The sequence below is a fragment of the Lissotriton vulgaris genome, chromosome 2_1 (assembly GCF_964263255.1).
Source record: "Lissotriton vulgaris chromosome 2_1, aLisVul1.2, whole genome shotgun sequence".
Lineage (NCBI taxonomy): Eukaryota > Metazoa > Chordata > Amphibia > Caudata > Salamandridae > Lissotriton > Lissotriton vulgaris.
In genome coordinates, this window is record NC_141687.1 from 182,215,704 (window position 1) to 182,232,369 (window position 16,666).

General features: G+C 46.4%; 1 protein-coding gene across 1 annotated transcript in view; it reads left to right on the forward strand.

Annotated features, from left to right (window-relative positions):
- Positions 1-16,666, forward strand: part of BAZ1B (bromodomain adjacent to zinc finger domain 1B) — a 260,841-nt gene that overhangs the window by 103,336 nt on the left and 140,839 nt on the right. The window contains exon 13 of the mRNA XM_086954030.1: positions 6,097-6,282. Coding sequence (XP_086810156.1) covers positions 6,097-6,282 — 186 coding nt within the window. The remainder of the gene's footprint in view (positions 1-6,096; positions 6,283-16,666) is intronic.

Genomic DNA, 16,666 nt, shown 5'->3' on the forward strand with positions numbered 1-16,666 from the left:
CCCCCATGCCTCCACCAGGAACCAGGGTCTCTGAGCTCCCAGAGGTCACGGAGAGAACGCAGGTGGAGGCATAGGAAAGGATTCCCTGGCGGTGGAAGGTCGAATAGTCTCGCTCAGAGGAGTGTTTTACATGTAGTAGGACGGTGCACGGCTGCTGCCAAAGTCTACGTACCTCCCACTTGTGGTCTCGGTCCCCCATATAGGCCCGGACTCTGGAGATACTGCATGTCGGCCCCATGGGCCCCTCCTCCAGCCGTAGTCCGTGCCTCACAAGCGGTGCAGGTAAATGAAATCTACTTTGTCGAGTTTTTCTCCCCAGTAGGGCCAGCCGGCAATGTTTCGAGATGCGCTGGCGCTGTCTGAAGGTGAAATCTTGGTTGGTGGCTTTGCGGCACCCATTCTTTTGGCCTAGCTAGCCTGACTAGCTTTAAAAACCTTTCTGCCCTTATCAAAGGAAGGCTGGTGCAGGTGTTCAAGGACAACACCATTGCCACCACTGCAACCAACAGGGTGGAGCCTTGGGCCCAATGTTAAGAGGCTATGTGTGTCTGGGCATTGCTGGAACGTCACAGCATATCCTGGTAGGCTCTTAGAACGCCAGGGTGGACAAACTCAGCTGAAGAAGTCTAGCAGACCACAAGTGGCATCTCCATCCGAAGGTGGTGCAAGGTCTCTTTCAGCAGTGGGTGGAGCCTTGGTTAGATCTGTTTACCACCGACAAGAACACATAATGTCTGTAGTTCTGTGCGCTGGAGTTTCTAAGGCAGCTTTCACTCCAAGATTCTTTTCTTTGGTATCCCGAGCTGTTGAACATGGCCGTCGGTTCTCTGATCAGACTGCCTCCTAAGTATTCTCTGTCGCTGCAGAAGGGAAAGGTTTTCCGCCCGAACCGGTCAGTGCCTTGCGTGGAGATTGTGTGGTGACAGTTGACAGCTTTTGACCTTTCGCCCAAAGACACTGATGATCTGGCAGCAAAGCCTCCCTACACCAAAACTGTATACGCTTGCCATTGGGGCAAGTATGTGGCATGATGTGCAGAAAGCAAACACAAGGAGGAGATGGACTGAGCGCTGAAACTTTTGAGACACTCTCCCCCAGTCTCACATCTGGGTTGAATCCATAATCGTTCTTTAGCTCACTTCGCCACACCTGTTCAGACACCGCTATATGCAAATCAGTATTGACGCTATGCCTCATGGGAACAGTCCAGCCCGAACTGCCAAATGTCTTACCTGAGCCAGAAACCAGCATCCTGGGACATCAACAACCTGTGCAGAAAAACAGGTTGTGGGCTTCAGTCTGTCACCCAGGCCTCCATAACTGAACGTCTTCCTAGACAAGCTGGTTCTACGAACTAGAGCTTCCTTTCTACCAAAAGTTGTCACTCTCTTTCATGTAGACCAGTCCATCACTGTGCCTACTTTTTATGCTCCTCTCATCCCTCTAAAAAATAGGATCGACTTTACCGACTGGACCAAATAGTGTTGTTCTACCTTAACCGCCCAAAAGAGTTCTGGCTGGGCGACCAATGTTTCTTGGGATATGTAGGAATGAAGAAGGGATAGGCAGGGCAGAAACTGATCGTTTCACAATGGATCTTGCTCTGCATTAAAACGTTACTCATTTGTCAAGAAGCAACCCTTAGATGGCTTTTGCCCTCATTCCACCAAGGCTGCGACCACTGCTTTCTCGCGCGGAGTCCTGGATATCTGACAGGCTCTGCAAATGGATTTCTAGAGACGGGGCTGTTCTCCTTTCAGAGCTCTGGTTTTCCACACCAGTGGTCTGTTTTTGTGGATCTGTGCTACTGATGTGGAAAGTCGCTAAAAAACTGATTTCAGCATGCTTTGGTGGTGTTTATGTAGGCACCGCACTAGTCACATCTGGTGTTATCTATGCCATCCGGATCCGGTCTGCGCCACCTACCGGTGAGCAGGGGTACTGTTCCCCAAAAAATTTCCAGATTCATTCTGACGCCTCAGGATCTTTCTAAGGTAGGGAATCTGCAGCTAAATAGTCTTTACCAGCTAAGACGTTACCGAAGGTAACTATTTCATTAAATCATTTATATTCATGCAAGCTAGTTATTAATCTCATTGTATAAAAAATGTTAAACAATGCAAGTGCTGTTCCTTTGTTTAAAAAAAAAAAAAAAGCAACCCTGCTCTTGGATACTTGAATGACATACAGTGGAGAGTATCTAAATAAGATAAGTTGAATGTATCCAAGCCTGTTAATTGGTTAGCTTCTATTACTTCCATGCCTTGTATGTGTGTTAATTTCTATTTGTGACAGTTGTGCTTATTTTAATCTTTGACAACAAATGTTAATTTGTTTGGTTACAGAAATTTGAACAAACTAGACTTTTTATTAGTTTTTCAGAGATACTTGTCGTATCAGTTGCTAAAATCTTGCCAACATTGCACATAAACAGTAACTATTGGTGTTTGCAAGTTTAGATTAATAAAAGGCAAGGGTGGTATTTGAGGTACTATGGGGAAGGTCCATACTCCCAGAACAGGCATTGTGATTTCAGGGTTATGCTTTGTTCTGACATCCTAAGACCCTTCCAGAATCTACGTTTGAGCTAAAAGTCCGCGTCTATCCAGATGGAGGCTATCTTTTGAAACTGAAAGTAAGCAGTGCCATCAGCGTATCTCTAGTGTTATATTCCCAAGTGTTTAAGTAGATCTATCAGCAGTTGCGATTAGATTTTAACCAGCAGAAGTGACAGAGTAGAACTTTGCAGGACACCCCAGCTTAATATTTTGGGTTTAGAAAAGAATGACAGAAGTATGTTTGCTACTTCTATTGAAACTCTTACCTTTTTGATATTGCACAGTGTATAGAAGTTATTCTGAAGTATATACGTTATGAACTTGAAACCACCTTTTCCAAACTTGCAAAATAGTTTCTTGTGTTCAGGAGTAAATATAACACTATTGGAGAGCAGGGCTAGTGGAATGATGCAATCCTGCTTGCAAACATAGCTGATTTGTTATATTCTGTAATAAGAGCCAAATACTCCTATCAGAATAGATTTTTGCATCCCTCTTATGCTGGATATAAATGCGGAGTCTACTTGAAGCTCCATGAACATGGTTTTCCTGGACTTTTATTTTTGGCTAGCCAGTGGTCTGTTGCTGAAGGAAGTGGGTGTTGCAATAGAAGGTCCCTATAGTGAATCTTATCTTGTCCACTTTTTTCAAACCTGGTCATGTGCCACAGCGAATTCACGTTGATCACATTAGATGTGCATTTCTAATGGGGCTTTTATGCACGCAGTGTAGTTTCAAATAACCAGTTAATTGGATAATGGACTTGACAAAACATCCGGACTGAATGATTCCAATAGAAGGGTGGAGAGCATAGTAAAAAATCTGGGTAAATGCAAAGTCGTAATATACTACAATGCCATGTGGCTGTGATTTGGTTGAAGGGACTTTAAGAAATACTATGGAGTGTAGGCTTCTTGGGTAAGAACTTTTTCCTTTTGGAAGTCCTTAATGTTCTGGGCATCTTGTTGGGCAAGCATAACTTATTTGATTGTCATATTGTGGAACTGTGCGGCATTTTTAGGGCTCGCAAGAGAGCCCTCTTGAAGGGGTTTTAAAAATAGACCTGCAAATTCCACACCCTTGTGCGTGTGAGTTTCTATTTGGGCCTGCTATTGGCCTTTCACTGCTTGCTGTTCTGTAAAATAGACACCAATAGGCCAGAGGCGAGCGCATAGCTCCGCCCCTGGCCTATTAGTGTCTATTACGCGCATTTCCTGACATATGCTTCAAATTATCATGCCCAGACAGGGGCCGTGATAATTGGAAGCATAGGTGCGCGCGCGCACCACTTGTTTACAATAGCGATCGCTTTCAGTGCCTGCCTTCGGGTGATGCTTGTTTTTCTTTCGTTATAGCAAAGGGTTGTTAATTACCCGCTTTTAGTTTCCCAGAGTACTTCTATTCTGGCTGCTTCAAGGAGAAAGAACATTAATTGGGGCTTTTAATGAGAATGCTTTATTTCTCCAAATTATGCACGAACACTCCTTTGCTATCAGCTGCTGCTGGTCTCTGTATTCCTGCTGACCCCGCCATGGTCGAGAAATTTTACTTTTCAGTCAGCCAATCACCCATGTGAAACGAGAGGATTAAACCGGATGAACACTTTATTACCTCCAGATCTTCAGAGAATACCAGATTGCGGGTTGTGGATTTTTAAACAAAAGGGAAGTCCGTAAGAAGATAAAAGGAGATTAAAGGCACACTGTGCACTTTTATTGTGCTGCCCATGGCAAGTAAGCTAAGGGTAGATAAACCAAGTAAAAAGACATTTTATTATTCTCGCCCAAACCAATGACCGGATATTAAGCCGCCGTGCACTGGGCATGCACTAGATCATAAATCAAATGTAAAAATACAATCGTAAATTTACAACAATTATAAACGCTGTGGTTTTAAGCTTTGCTGTCTATTCGGCTTTTAAATGCCAAGTTATTTTTGCAGCTATTTACATTATTATAGGCTGCCAAGCACTTCCAGCCTGCCATAAGCTTTAAAATTCTGGTCACCCTACGTTTCTGGGACACACAAACCCCGCTCTGCCGAAGCACCTCATCCTACAGCCCCCCCCCCCCCCTCCATCCTAAAGCCCCCTTTCCCCCCCTCCACTTATACCGCTACTGGGACATAAACCCCGCTCTGCCAAAGCCCCTCAGTCCTATACTCACCCCCCCTCCACTTATTTGGCTACTGGGACACAAACCCCGCTCTGCCAAAGCACCTCCATCCTACAGCCCCCCTCCCTCCACTTATACCGCCACTGGGACACAAACCCTGCTCTGCCAAAGCACCACAGTCCAAACCCCACCCCACCCCTCCACTTATACCGCTACTGGGACACAAACCCCGCCCTGCGATAGCACCTCACACCCCACCCCTCCATTTATACCGCTTCTAGGACACCCCGCTCTGCCAAAGCACCTCAGTCCAACACCCTCCGCCCCTCCATTTATAAAGGACTGGGACAAAAACCCTGCTCAGCCGAAGCACCTCAATTCTACACCCCCCTCCACTTATACCGCTACTAGGACACAAACTCCGCTCTGCCAAAGCACCACAGTCCAAACCCCCTCCCTCCCACGCCGCCCCTCTACCTACACCGCTACTAGGACTCAAACCCCGCTCTTCAAAAGCACCTCAGCCCTATACCCTCCGTCCTCCTCCCCTTCACTAATACCGCTACTGGGACTCAAACCCTACTCTGCCTAAGCACCTCAGTCTTACACCCCCGCTGCTCCACTTATACCGCTACCACCCCCGCCCCTCCACTTATACTGCTACTTGGATATAAACCCTGATCTGCCAAAGCACCTCAGTCCTACACCCCCCTCACCCATCCACTTATACCATTACTGAGACACAAACCCCGCTCTGCCAAAGCACCTCAGTCCTACACCCACCACACATCCAGTTATACCGCTACTACTCGTCGCCACCACAACATCACTCAGCGGCACCACAGAATCAATCTGTGCAATCATTCAACAAGAACTGGTTCAAATATGCTCTTAATGTTTCAAGCTTTATTACAAATGCCACAAAAAGATGTTAATATTCCACTTCTTTTCTTGTATTTTCATCACAATAAAATACACTGAACATAATCTTCACAAAAGTTATTTACAACAGTTTAAGCAATTGCCATTATAAATTGCAATAACTTTTATTTAAGTATTAATTATTTTAAAAAATTAAAAGCCATTGTTATTTGTAATATCAATACATCTAAGTCACGTAAATACAATATATATTGCATTACAAATGCTATAGGTGTCACATTTGCGAAAGTTAAAACTATTGGCATTGTAAATGACCAAGCTATTAATTTCGCTATTTTCAAAGCCAACACCTAAATAAAAAATTTGTCATTTACAATACCAATATCTAAACTTTCCTAATGCAAGACCTATTGCATTGCAAATGCTTGTTTAAAGTGCTTTAAGGAGTAAAATGGAATTCATGTTTTCTGTGGTTTATTTCTTTCCACCTATTTAATCACTTCACATGCTGCCAGGATTGATTGTTGCATTTTTCATGGTAGGTCCGGAATCTAGACAACCTGAAAGATTTTGGAGACTGTGTGATTTCGCTCCAGGCAAGTGTTGTGAAGAAGTTCCTTCAGGGTTTTATGGCACCAAAACAGAAGAAGAAGAAGCCACAGTCTGACGAGTCTGCTGTCAAGGCAGAAGAGGTGGATGATGAGAAGAGACTGATAGAAGAAGCAAAGGTATTCTGGTGAAGTTACTTTTGTATCCCCTTTACCAGAGTAGTTTGTCTACAAAAATAGCATTGGGGACCTTGTTGTTTAATGACGCAAGTGCATTTTTGTTAAAACGCTTTAGAAGCAAGCTAAATGTAATCTGATCTGTTACAATTCACTAGTAAATTAAAACCCAATGATGAGTGCTTCTTTTTGTGAAGGCCAGCAGGTGCGGTCCAGAATTGTGGGTTATTTCCAAAGAGGATGACCTCTGATTTATCCGAATTTAGTTTAAGGCAATGTTAGCCCATCCAGCTGCCAATTGTTCTCATACTGTTATGAAGTTGGAGGCTTGTGTGGTTAACATTGTTATAGGCTGACAGCACAATTTGTGTAGGAAGTGGATGAAAATCTAAATGACCTAATAGGAGAGGCTAATTCAGTGACGTGTATGTTGAAGAGTAAGGGAATAGGAGAGTATCTGCGGGGCCCCACAAGGAAGGGAGAACTGTTTGGAGGTAAAACTATCCAGCATCACGGAGTGCTCGATGCCTGTCACAAAATGATCCAGAAGGTGCAAGAGCTTTGTTATTATTGCCCAGATGTTTGAGGGGGTGGATCGGTGTGTAATGATCCACCATATCGTAGGCCGCTGATGAGTCAAGAAGGGTGAGAGCTGTTTTGCCTCCCTCATCCAAGGCGTTCCTTAACTCATCAGTGGCTTTGGTCAGTGCGGTGCCCAGCTCGAAATCCAAATTGACTGGGATCCAATATGTGGTTGGATTTGATTATTTGAGTCAGTTGAGTGTTCATAATTTTTTCAACCATCTTCGCAGGAAAAGGCATTCTTGAAATGCGGCTGTAGTTGGTTGGGTTTTCCGGGTCCAAGTTAGGTTTTTTGAGAAATTAAAGGATGGAGGTCTTCCACACAGTTGTTAAAGATAATGGTCAAAAGTAGAGCTACAGGTACAGGAATCCGCTTTAGAATGAAGGGAGGGCAAGGATCATTAGGAGATCCTGGTTTAGTAGACTGGATGAGCTTAAGCACTTCTGTGGGGATAGTAAATTCAATAAGGCTTACTTGAGAGAGGATTGTTTAATGTCTGATTTATTTCATAGGCAGTGTACAATCCAAGAGGTGTTGCTGAGATCACTAGGTGTGGATGAAGTAAAATTGTAGATAAGACTTTTTTTATTGAAGGTGATAGGCTAGGTTATCACAAAAGATTGGACTATTTATTCCTTTTATCTTGGGAAGTCTATTACCTGAATATCTCTCACAAAGGTATTGAAGATTCAATTTGGTGGGTACAAAATGCAGTCAAGGTACAATTTTGGCCTTAAAATAAAACCTAAAAGAAGCTTAGGTTTCTAAAATTTTATTGTGGATCTCCTTTTTGAATCCTGTCAATTATTGGTCACTGTGTGCATAACAAATGTCTAACACTTCTCTGTTAGGCCTAAGACTGCTTGCCCACTCTACCATAAATAAAGCACTTTGAGTTTACATTGAGCCCTGTCACTTGTGGGGCAAACTCCACCTAGACACATGCGGGAGGTGTCTGGTGCAGTGTTGTCAAGGATCGCAGATCCCAAGGGCACCAGAGTCCCTGGTGTTTTCTTGGTGGACACAAATGCTGTTCTCAGGAGTTCAGGTCTTCTTCAGAGGCAGGCAGTGTAGGAAGCTGGCTCTGAATATACTATGCAAAACCAAAAGGGATGATGAGAGGGAGTGTTGAACATTGCAAGCACTCACCCCCCAGTCAACTGATCTGGGTTTAATCCATCATTCTTTAGCTCACTCCGCCACCCCCGTACAGACATGGCCATATGCAAATCGGCCTTTACCCTGTGCCTCATGGGAACAGCTGGTTGATGGAAACTCCCTGTATGGAGGGTTGCATTAGTTTCTGTTGCTGTTCGTCATGGATATAGATTTCCTTTTCCAAGTAAATTACCGCTCTTGTGCTGTTAAGAATTTTTAAATATTCATCAAATTCCTCACCAGAGACATCCCAAATGATGAAGAGGTTGTCAATGTACCTCAACCACATTATGGTTTTGTTCACATATGTCGTTGTTGGTATGCCATGCCAGTTTTTGTTTCCACCATCCCATTGTCAGATACGCTTAGCTTGGGCTAAAAGAAAAACCCATAGCGGTTCCTTTAACTTGACGGTATAGTTCTTCCCCAGACATAAAAAAATGATTTCTAGAACAATGTTGTTGTGATGGGCATATTGGATATTGCGTTCCCCGTATAAAGTATTCGCACGCTGTCAATCCGATATCATTCTCAATGTTAGTGTACAATGAGATCACATCCATTGTGACTAGTTTGTATCAAGCCAAGGTATTTCTCATAGAATTCGCAAAAGGTCACTCGTATCCTTCAAATATGATAGATTTTGTTCGTACGGTAACACATACTCATCCACATAGTTGGCAATAGGTTCCAACAGAGTTCCTTTTGCAGAGATGATTGGTCTCCCTGGTGGTCTAGTCGGATGCTTGTGAATTTTAGGCAAGAATTATCAGTGCTGTTATTGGGTGTTCCATAGTCTGATATTTGAGTTCATCATCATCATCTAGTAGGTTATAATTCATCCATTCTGAAACTTTGTTGTCTAGTTCTTATATTTTAGTGTTGTATTCCTTCAGTTTCTCATAATTTTCAGTGTTACTCAACTCGGTGTGGGCTTCTCATGTAGGAATCCTTATCCATGACTGTTTCCACCCTTGTCAGCCATTTTGCTTTCAATGCTATCGTATTTTTTGAGATCCATTAAGACCCCACGTTCTTTGAATGTTAAATTATCTGGATATTTTATCTTTTTCATTCGATATAGGTCTTGGATTACTGCCTCATGGAAGATGTCAATTTTATTTACAGGCGGTAATTGCAGATAGAAGTGAAATTTTACTTTCTTGCTGCTTGTGGCGGCACCCAATTGTGGACAGAACATGTCCAAATTTGTGGCCTGTGCTTCTGTGTCTTTTTCCAACTCAAGTGTTAAAAAAATCAATTGAGTCCTTTGCTAGGTCCATTGTATGTTTTTTTACTTTATTTGTGTATTCAGCCATCCTTTTAATTTTCTTAGATTTTTTGCAAGTTTTAATTTGCGAATATATTTGTAGAAATCGACCCCGGTTTGTGCTAGATCCATCGAGTTTGTGGGGCAAAATTTGAAACCACGTTTTTATAGTTGAATTTCTTTATTAGAGGGTTTTGTGATCAGTTAATCACCTAAAGTTCTGTGAGGAATGCTCAAAGACCTCTTTTGTTTCATACTCCTTGTCCCGACTTTTTTGGTATCTGTTGATTTGTTTGTCGCATCTTGTCTGTTTATTCTTTTTTTTAAGTCTTTTTATTAAGACAAAAGCAAGCTTCAGTAACCAGCAAATCTCAATATATAAATGCAAAGCATGTAAAAGACATGGCAAATGCCAGGCATTATAGAACGCAGAATACAGTTTGCGTAGGCAATGCCGCACGCTGCCCTCGAATACATCCCTAAACCCTCCCGGCAAACCCATTCCTTGCCATTCATGAGACACATCACAGACCCCTGTACAATGTCCACGGCCCCATATTTTCTCCCATTTGCGGAGGCTTCCATGGCTTTGATAACACCGCCTATTCTGCATTGACACAGTCCATTTCGCAGGGCCATGAAACCACCGCCGGTTGCTCTGCAGCCCCCCCATTTGCGTGCAATGTTCCTCTTGGTGTTTCTCCCACCGCACCCTCAGCCAGGATTACTGGCCCCGTGATCTCTCCTGTGATGCAGAGGATATGCCATCCGGACTCTAGCGGGACCTGTGAACCCAGCACATCCTCCATCACACGGGTGACGCCCTTCCAATACTTCTGAATACTTGGGCAGGACCACAAAATATGAAAGAACCCCCTCTCGCCACATCCCCTGGCACATACATCGAAGCCCCTACCTTTAATATAGACCTGCAACATTCTCGAGGCATGTGACCTGTGGAGGATGCGAAGTGGAGCCAATCGAAAGCACGCCCTTATGGCTATTTCGTTGGGACACTGAAGGACCTTGGTCCAGTCATTTGTCAGTTTATCCTTGAGCGAGCGTGTCCTCTGCTTCTTCCTCCTTTGAGAACTGTCCCCCACAAATTTTCTCCCAATTTCATTGTTGAATGGCCAGTCACATTTCCCCTAAAAAAGGACATTTTGTCCTTCCCTCAATTTGTTCCACTTATCCAGTATTGGGGTATCTTTCATGGATTCACATGCCTGAATCATTCCCCGTCGCGGGAGTTCCACGATAAATAAAAAAGCAGTGTCAAAAGTAAATAACAGTAGTAGGCCCAAAAGAAAAGGCCTGAGGCCTAGATCTTAGTAGCCTATCTACATAAATATGCTAAAAGAACCAAACATTTAGTCACAACCAATCAGCTATCAGCACCCTCTAGAACCCTCTCTGCAGAGCCAGTTCTCCTCAGATTTTCCTTGCACGTCGTGTGTGAAGGGAGTCTCCCTGAGCTCTGCTCAGTTACTTCAGCTTTTACTTCTTTTTGGATCATCCAAGATCATACTTCATTTCTCTGACCCTATTAAGGCAGTAATATGGCAGATTGGCAGAAAACAAGGTAATAGACTACGAAACATGTCTAACCTTTTCCTCAATACCCCTCACGTTCTGAGAGATGAGGCTATTATTGCCCCTGCACCTTACACTGCCCAAGCCAAAGGTCAGCACTCCGCCCAGGGGGCCCAGTCGAGACCAAGCGCTCCTTCTTAAAGCCAGACTTCGAGCTCGGCTCCGAGGGAGACAACTACGCCTTCAGGTGCTTCGGCACTGAGCAAACCACACATGCCGATCCCACCACCTCCAACGGCACCGAGGCCAAAAGACTCTTCGGCACCGAGGCCAAAAGACTCTTCGGCACCGAGGCCAAAAGACTCTTCGGCACCGAGGCCAAAAGACTCTTCGGCACCGAGGCCAAAAGACTCTTCGGCGCCGAGGCCGAAAGACTCTTCGGCGCCAAAGCCGAAAGACTCTTCGGCGCCGAGGCCGAAAGACTCTTCGGCGCCGAGGCCGAAAGACTCTTCGGCGCCGAGGCCGAAAGACTCTTCGGCGCCGAGGCCGAAAGACTCTTCGGCGCCGAGGCCGAAAGACTCTTCGGCGCCGAGGCCGAAAGACTCTTCGGCGCCGAGGCCGAAAGACTCTTCGGCGCCAAAGCCGAAAGACTCTTCGGCGCCAAAGCCGAAAGACTCTTCGGCGCCAAAGCCGAAAGACTCTTCGGCGCCAAAGCCGAAAGACTCTTCGGCGCCAAAGCCGAAAGACTCTTCGGCGCCAAAGCCGAAAGACCCTTTGGCACCGCAGACTAAAGTAGTACCGAAAGAAGTTTCGGCTCCGAAGCAGTCTACTTCCAAAGATAAAGATGAAAAGTCAGTTTCCACTCCGAAGACGGCCACTCTGGTGACAACACCCGCAGGCCGGATCCCGATGTTCCGAAGCCCTCGGACACGCCTCTCAAGCCGAAAGCAATACCTTCAGCACCAAGAACTTTGCCACAGGACACTAACACCTCCCAAGGCAAAACGACAAAAACAACCTGTCGGAACCGAAAAAAGCGGCACGGAAGAAGGTTGTAGAGGAAGAAGAGGAAGAATTGTTCAGACCAGATCCTAAACAAGAGGATCTACATAAACACAAAGACTGGACATGTGGGTGCTATACCTCATAAGAGACCAGCAGAAACACCACCTACACCTTTGGTTCCTGCCAAAAAGGACTGTGCAACTTCACCTATGCACCCTCCCTGTCCTGCATCTCCTTCCTCTCCTATCACTCCTTACATTTCACCTCACATCTCTCCTGTAGCCTCTCCCGCATCCTCACATTCACCACAAACTGATGAGGAGTAGGACTTAGGTGATGGGGAGGATCCTAATGCAGACCCAAATACATATCTTTTAGATGAGGATGTTTATACTTTTCCACCTCATAATGTGCCTGATATCCCGGATCCACAGTTACACCCATCAAAGCCCTCTCCTTCAGAGGACAGCATTGGCTTTAATCACCTCTTACACAGAGCTGCTATCTACCACAATGTTACAATGCATTCCGATGACATTGAGGAGGATTTTCTGTTAGATACTTTTGAACCATCACACAGATCCACTCACATTCTTCCCATGATCAAAGGAGTCATTAAGCACGCTCCAGAAATATTCAAAAATCCTGTACGTGCTAGGGTACTGAATCCAAGGATAGAAAAGAAATAAAGGCCTGCACCCTCTGACCCAACCTATATTAAGGGACATCCTCCTCTAGACTCCTTGGTGGTGTCCAATGCAAGGAAAAGAGCGAATTCAGACTTCTGGTGAAACGCCCCCACCTGACCAGGAATCCAAAGTTATTGATGCGTCTGGTAAAAGGATTGCTGCACAAGCTACAAATATATGGCGCATTGCGAATACACAAGCCCTTCTCCCACGTTATGACAGGGCTCATTACGACCAATTAGAGACACTAATACAGCACCTTCCAGATCAGTATAAAGATCAGGCAACTGACCTCATTCAAGAAGGCAAATTAATATCAAATGATGCCTCAATAAAATGTGCACTAGATGTCGCAGACACAGCTGCTAGAGCTGTAAATACTAGTGTGATACTAAGACATGCATGGCTACGCATTTCCGGGTTCAAACAAGAGGTGCAAACCACAATTTTGAACCAGCCTTTTAACCAAAACCAGTTATTTGGTCCAGAAGTAGACACTACACTGGAGAAAATGAAAAAAGACACGGATACGGCAGTCAATGGGAGCTCTACAGTCCACACATACTAGAGGTTCTTTTCGTTGCTCCTTTTATAGAGGAGGCTCCAAGCAGACTGGAGCAGACACAGCGACATCTTTCAAGACACAAACATCCTCTAACAAAGGATATTTTAGAGGAGGATACAGGGCCAATAATAACAAGGGAAGAGGACGCGGTAACAGCAATCGCTCCTCCTCCACAACTAAACAGTGACTTCCCTCTGCTCCCCCAACAACATTCCACTCCTGTGGGGTGCAGATTAACACAGTTCATGCCTGTCTGGAACTCCATCACAACGGACAGGTGGGTGAGACAGATTATCCAACATGGCTACTGTAGAATTTACAGAACCCCCCCCCCCCCCGACCCAAACCCCCCCCCCCCCCCCCCCCCCCCCCCCCCAAACGTACCACCCAGGCAGCGTCCTATGTCTACAGATCACCTGACTCTGCTTCAACAGGAAGTCCTAGCACTTCTACAAAAATATGCTATTCAACTAGTTCCATTAGAGGAACAGGGGACAGGGGTTTACTCGCTGTATTTTCTAATTCCCAAAAAGGACGGGACACTGTTACCAATCCTCGACCTCAGGCCCCTCAACCATTACAATCAGATCATTTTCATATGATCACTCTGCAACAAGTGCTTCCACTGTTGCAACAAGGTGATTTCCTTTCCATGCTAGACCTAAAGGACGCCAATTTTCACATCCTGATACATCCTGCTCACAGGAAGTACCTACGGTTTGTAATACAAGGACAGCACTTTCAGTTCAAAGTCCTTCCATTTGGTGTCACAACAGCTCCACGGGTGTACACGAAGTGCTTAGCAGTAGTAACAGCACATCTCAGAAGACAACAGATGCACCTCTTCCCTTACCTGGACGATTGGCTCATAAAAGCCAAATCATTCCACCAATGTGTACAACACACTCAGCTGACAATTCAACTGTTGCACGACTTACGATCAACTTCACAAAGTCGCACCTAGAGCCTTCGCATGTGCATCAGTATTTAGGAGCTAACATGAACACATCTACAGCTCTAGCGGGTTCGAGGCATGTGGGCTGCTGAATTCATATCTGTGAATAGATCGCCGCCTAGTGTTGGGTCCGGATGATTGCACATTGTTGTCCTGGAAGAGTCTTCGAAGTATCACGAGATTGGTGGCTCCTCCCCTGGACTACAGTGCGCATGGGCATCGACTCCATCCCCAGATTGTTTTTTTCCGCCATTGGGTTCGGATGTCTTTGGTTCCCTCTTGTCGGAATCGATAAGAATAACTTTACTTTGCTTGAGACCAAAAGGTCTTTAGGACTTGCGTCGGTATTGTCTTGCGTCCGGCTTCGCAACTTTCCTCGGCTCCGAGCCAAGCTTGTACTTCCGCGTGCTTTTGGCGTGGAAGGGCCTAGTCGACGCTCCAGACTCTTCAACCATCCATCATGGAACGAAGTCCATTCAAACGATGTCCGGTGTGTGCCTCAAAGTACCTGCATATCGACGTCCACCCGGTGTTGCTACAAGTGCCTGTCGCCGGACCACGACGAGGCCAAGTGTATGGCCTGTTCCAGGTTCCGTTCCAAGAAAACACTCAAGCTCCGTCGAGCTGCGCGCCTGGAGACCCAGCAATCTGCACCGCCGCCTACGGACATTTTCGATGCTGGGGAAGTCTAGGATGAAGATATCCAGGACATCTCGGAATCTAACCCCGCGTCGGAGGTCGAGGACGAAAGTGAAATCTACGGTCTCGATGCCAGAGATATCGAAACCGAAAGTGCGCATTGCACTGGTCGGATCGAAGACTTCGGAGGCCTCTGCGCCGAAGAAATCGAAGATGGCCGTCGAGCTGAAGAGCCACGTCAAAGTGGCCGACCCGAAGGCTAGTACATCGAAGCCAAAGGTTAAGGGGTCGGACGCAGCCGCATCAGCGCCGAAGACTGTCGACGCCAGCAAGGGTCGACTCGATCACAAAAAAACGGTCGACGACCCCAAGAAGTCTCTTACCGACCCGAAGAAGCGGCCAGACGACCCGAAGTCCCTCTCTGCCCCGCTTCCACACGACAAGGCCAAGGGAGCTGCGTCGACTCCGAAGGGAACATCTTTGGTCTCAACTCCAAAACCAACCCCTAAGGACTCTGTCTAACCGGCATGTCCATCCGCCGCGTTCACAAAAAAGGTTACGGAGTCCCTACAGCGCATTAGGGACGGCGCCGCAGCAGTCGAACCGAAGGACCCTACGCCAGCCAAGCCTCTGGAGAAACCGGGGAAGGCGCCCACGCCGATCCTTTTCACCTTGCCGCCTAAAACGGCGCCGAAGGCTTTCGCTGCTAAACCGGGGGCCGGCGTGCCCGAAAAGGTTTCTTCGACGCCGAAACCGTCGCTGGTGGTCCTCGGCCCACGGCCTCGACAACTTGCAGAGGAGGAGCGTCAGGAGCATTTCATCGACGCCGAAACGGGCAGGCTTTCCCTCCTGAAGAGGAAAATCACCCCTGAACCCCAATTGGAGTCGTACAAGATCCCACTCAAACAAAAGATGGACTCTGCTGGTACTCCAGCCTTGGTGGAGCCCATTCCACCACAGGCTCACGAACTCTCGCCCACTCATTCCAATGTCGACACTGGTGAGGGTGACGACGAAGATGAGTACAGCTATCCCGTCTACACAGACCCAGAAGATGTGACTGAGCCATGGTCTGCTGGTGGCGGTCCTGGGGACCCGCATTCTGGACAGGACCCTCAGCTTTTCTCAGCGAAAACTTCCCCCACTGAGGACTCTGGCCGCTGCCCGCTCAATGAGGGCATTGAAAGCCGCAATCACAACGTCGAGCTGCATGCTGACCCTGTGGACGGAGCCTTCCTATTTGACACCTTTTCTGTCTCTGAAAAGACTGTAAAGACTCTGCCAATGCTGAAGGGTGTTTTTAAAGCACGCTGCTGAGGTCTTCAAAGAACCCACCAGGGCGAGGGTCATCAAGCCAAGAATCGACAAAAAGTATAAGGCAGCGCCCACAGATCCAACTTATATTAAGGGACAGTTGCCTCTGGACTCCCTGGTTGTCTCCAATGCCCGGAAAAGGGCCTACTCGCAGACTACGGGTGATGCTCCTCCCCCAGACAAAGAATCAATTCTTTGAGGCTTCGGGGAAGAGGGTGGCAGCGCAGGGAGCCAACATATGGCGCATCTCCAACACGCAGGCGCTCCTGGCGCGTTATGACAGGGCACACTATGATACTCTAGAGACCCTTTTGCAACATTTACCCGACCAATATAAGGAAGCGGCTGAAATGTTAATACAGGAGGGGAAGCTAATCTCCAACGCTTCCATAAAGTGCGCTCTGGACGTGGCTGACACCGCCGCACGCGCAATTAACACTAGCGTTATGCTTCGTAGACATGCATGGCTAAGGATATCTGGGTTCAAGCCAGACATTCAAACCACCATCTTAAACCAAACAGTCAACCCAGATCACCTGTTTGGCCCCGAGGTTGACACCACCCTTGAGAAGATGAAAAAGGACACCGACACTGCAAAATCTATGGGTGCCTTGCAGTCCCAGCAGTTTCGGAGTGGGTCCTTTCGTCGCTCCAATACTAGAGCCACCTCAAGGGG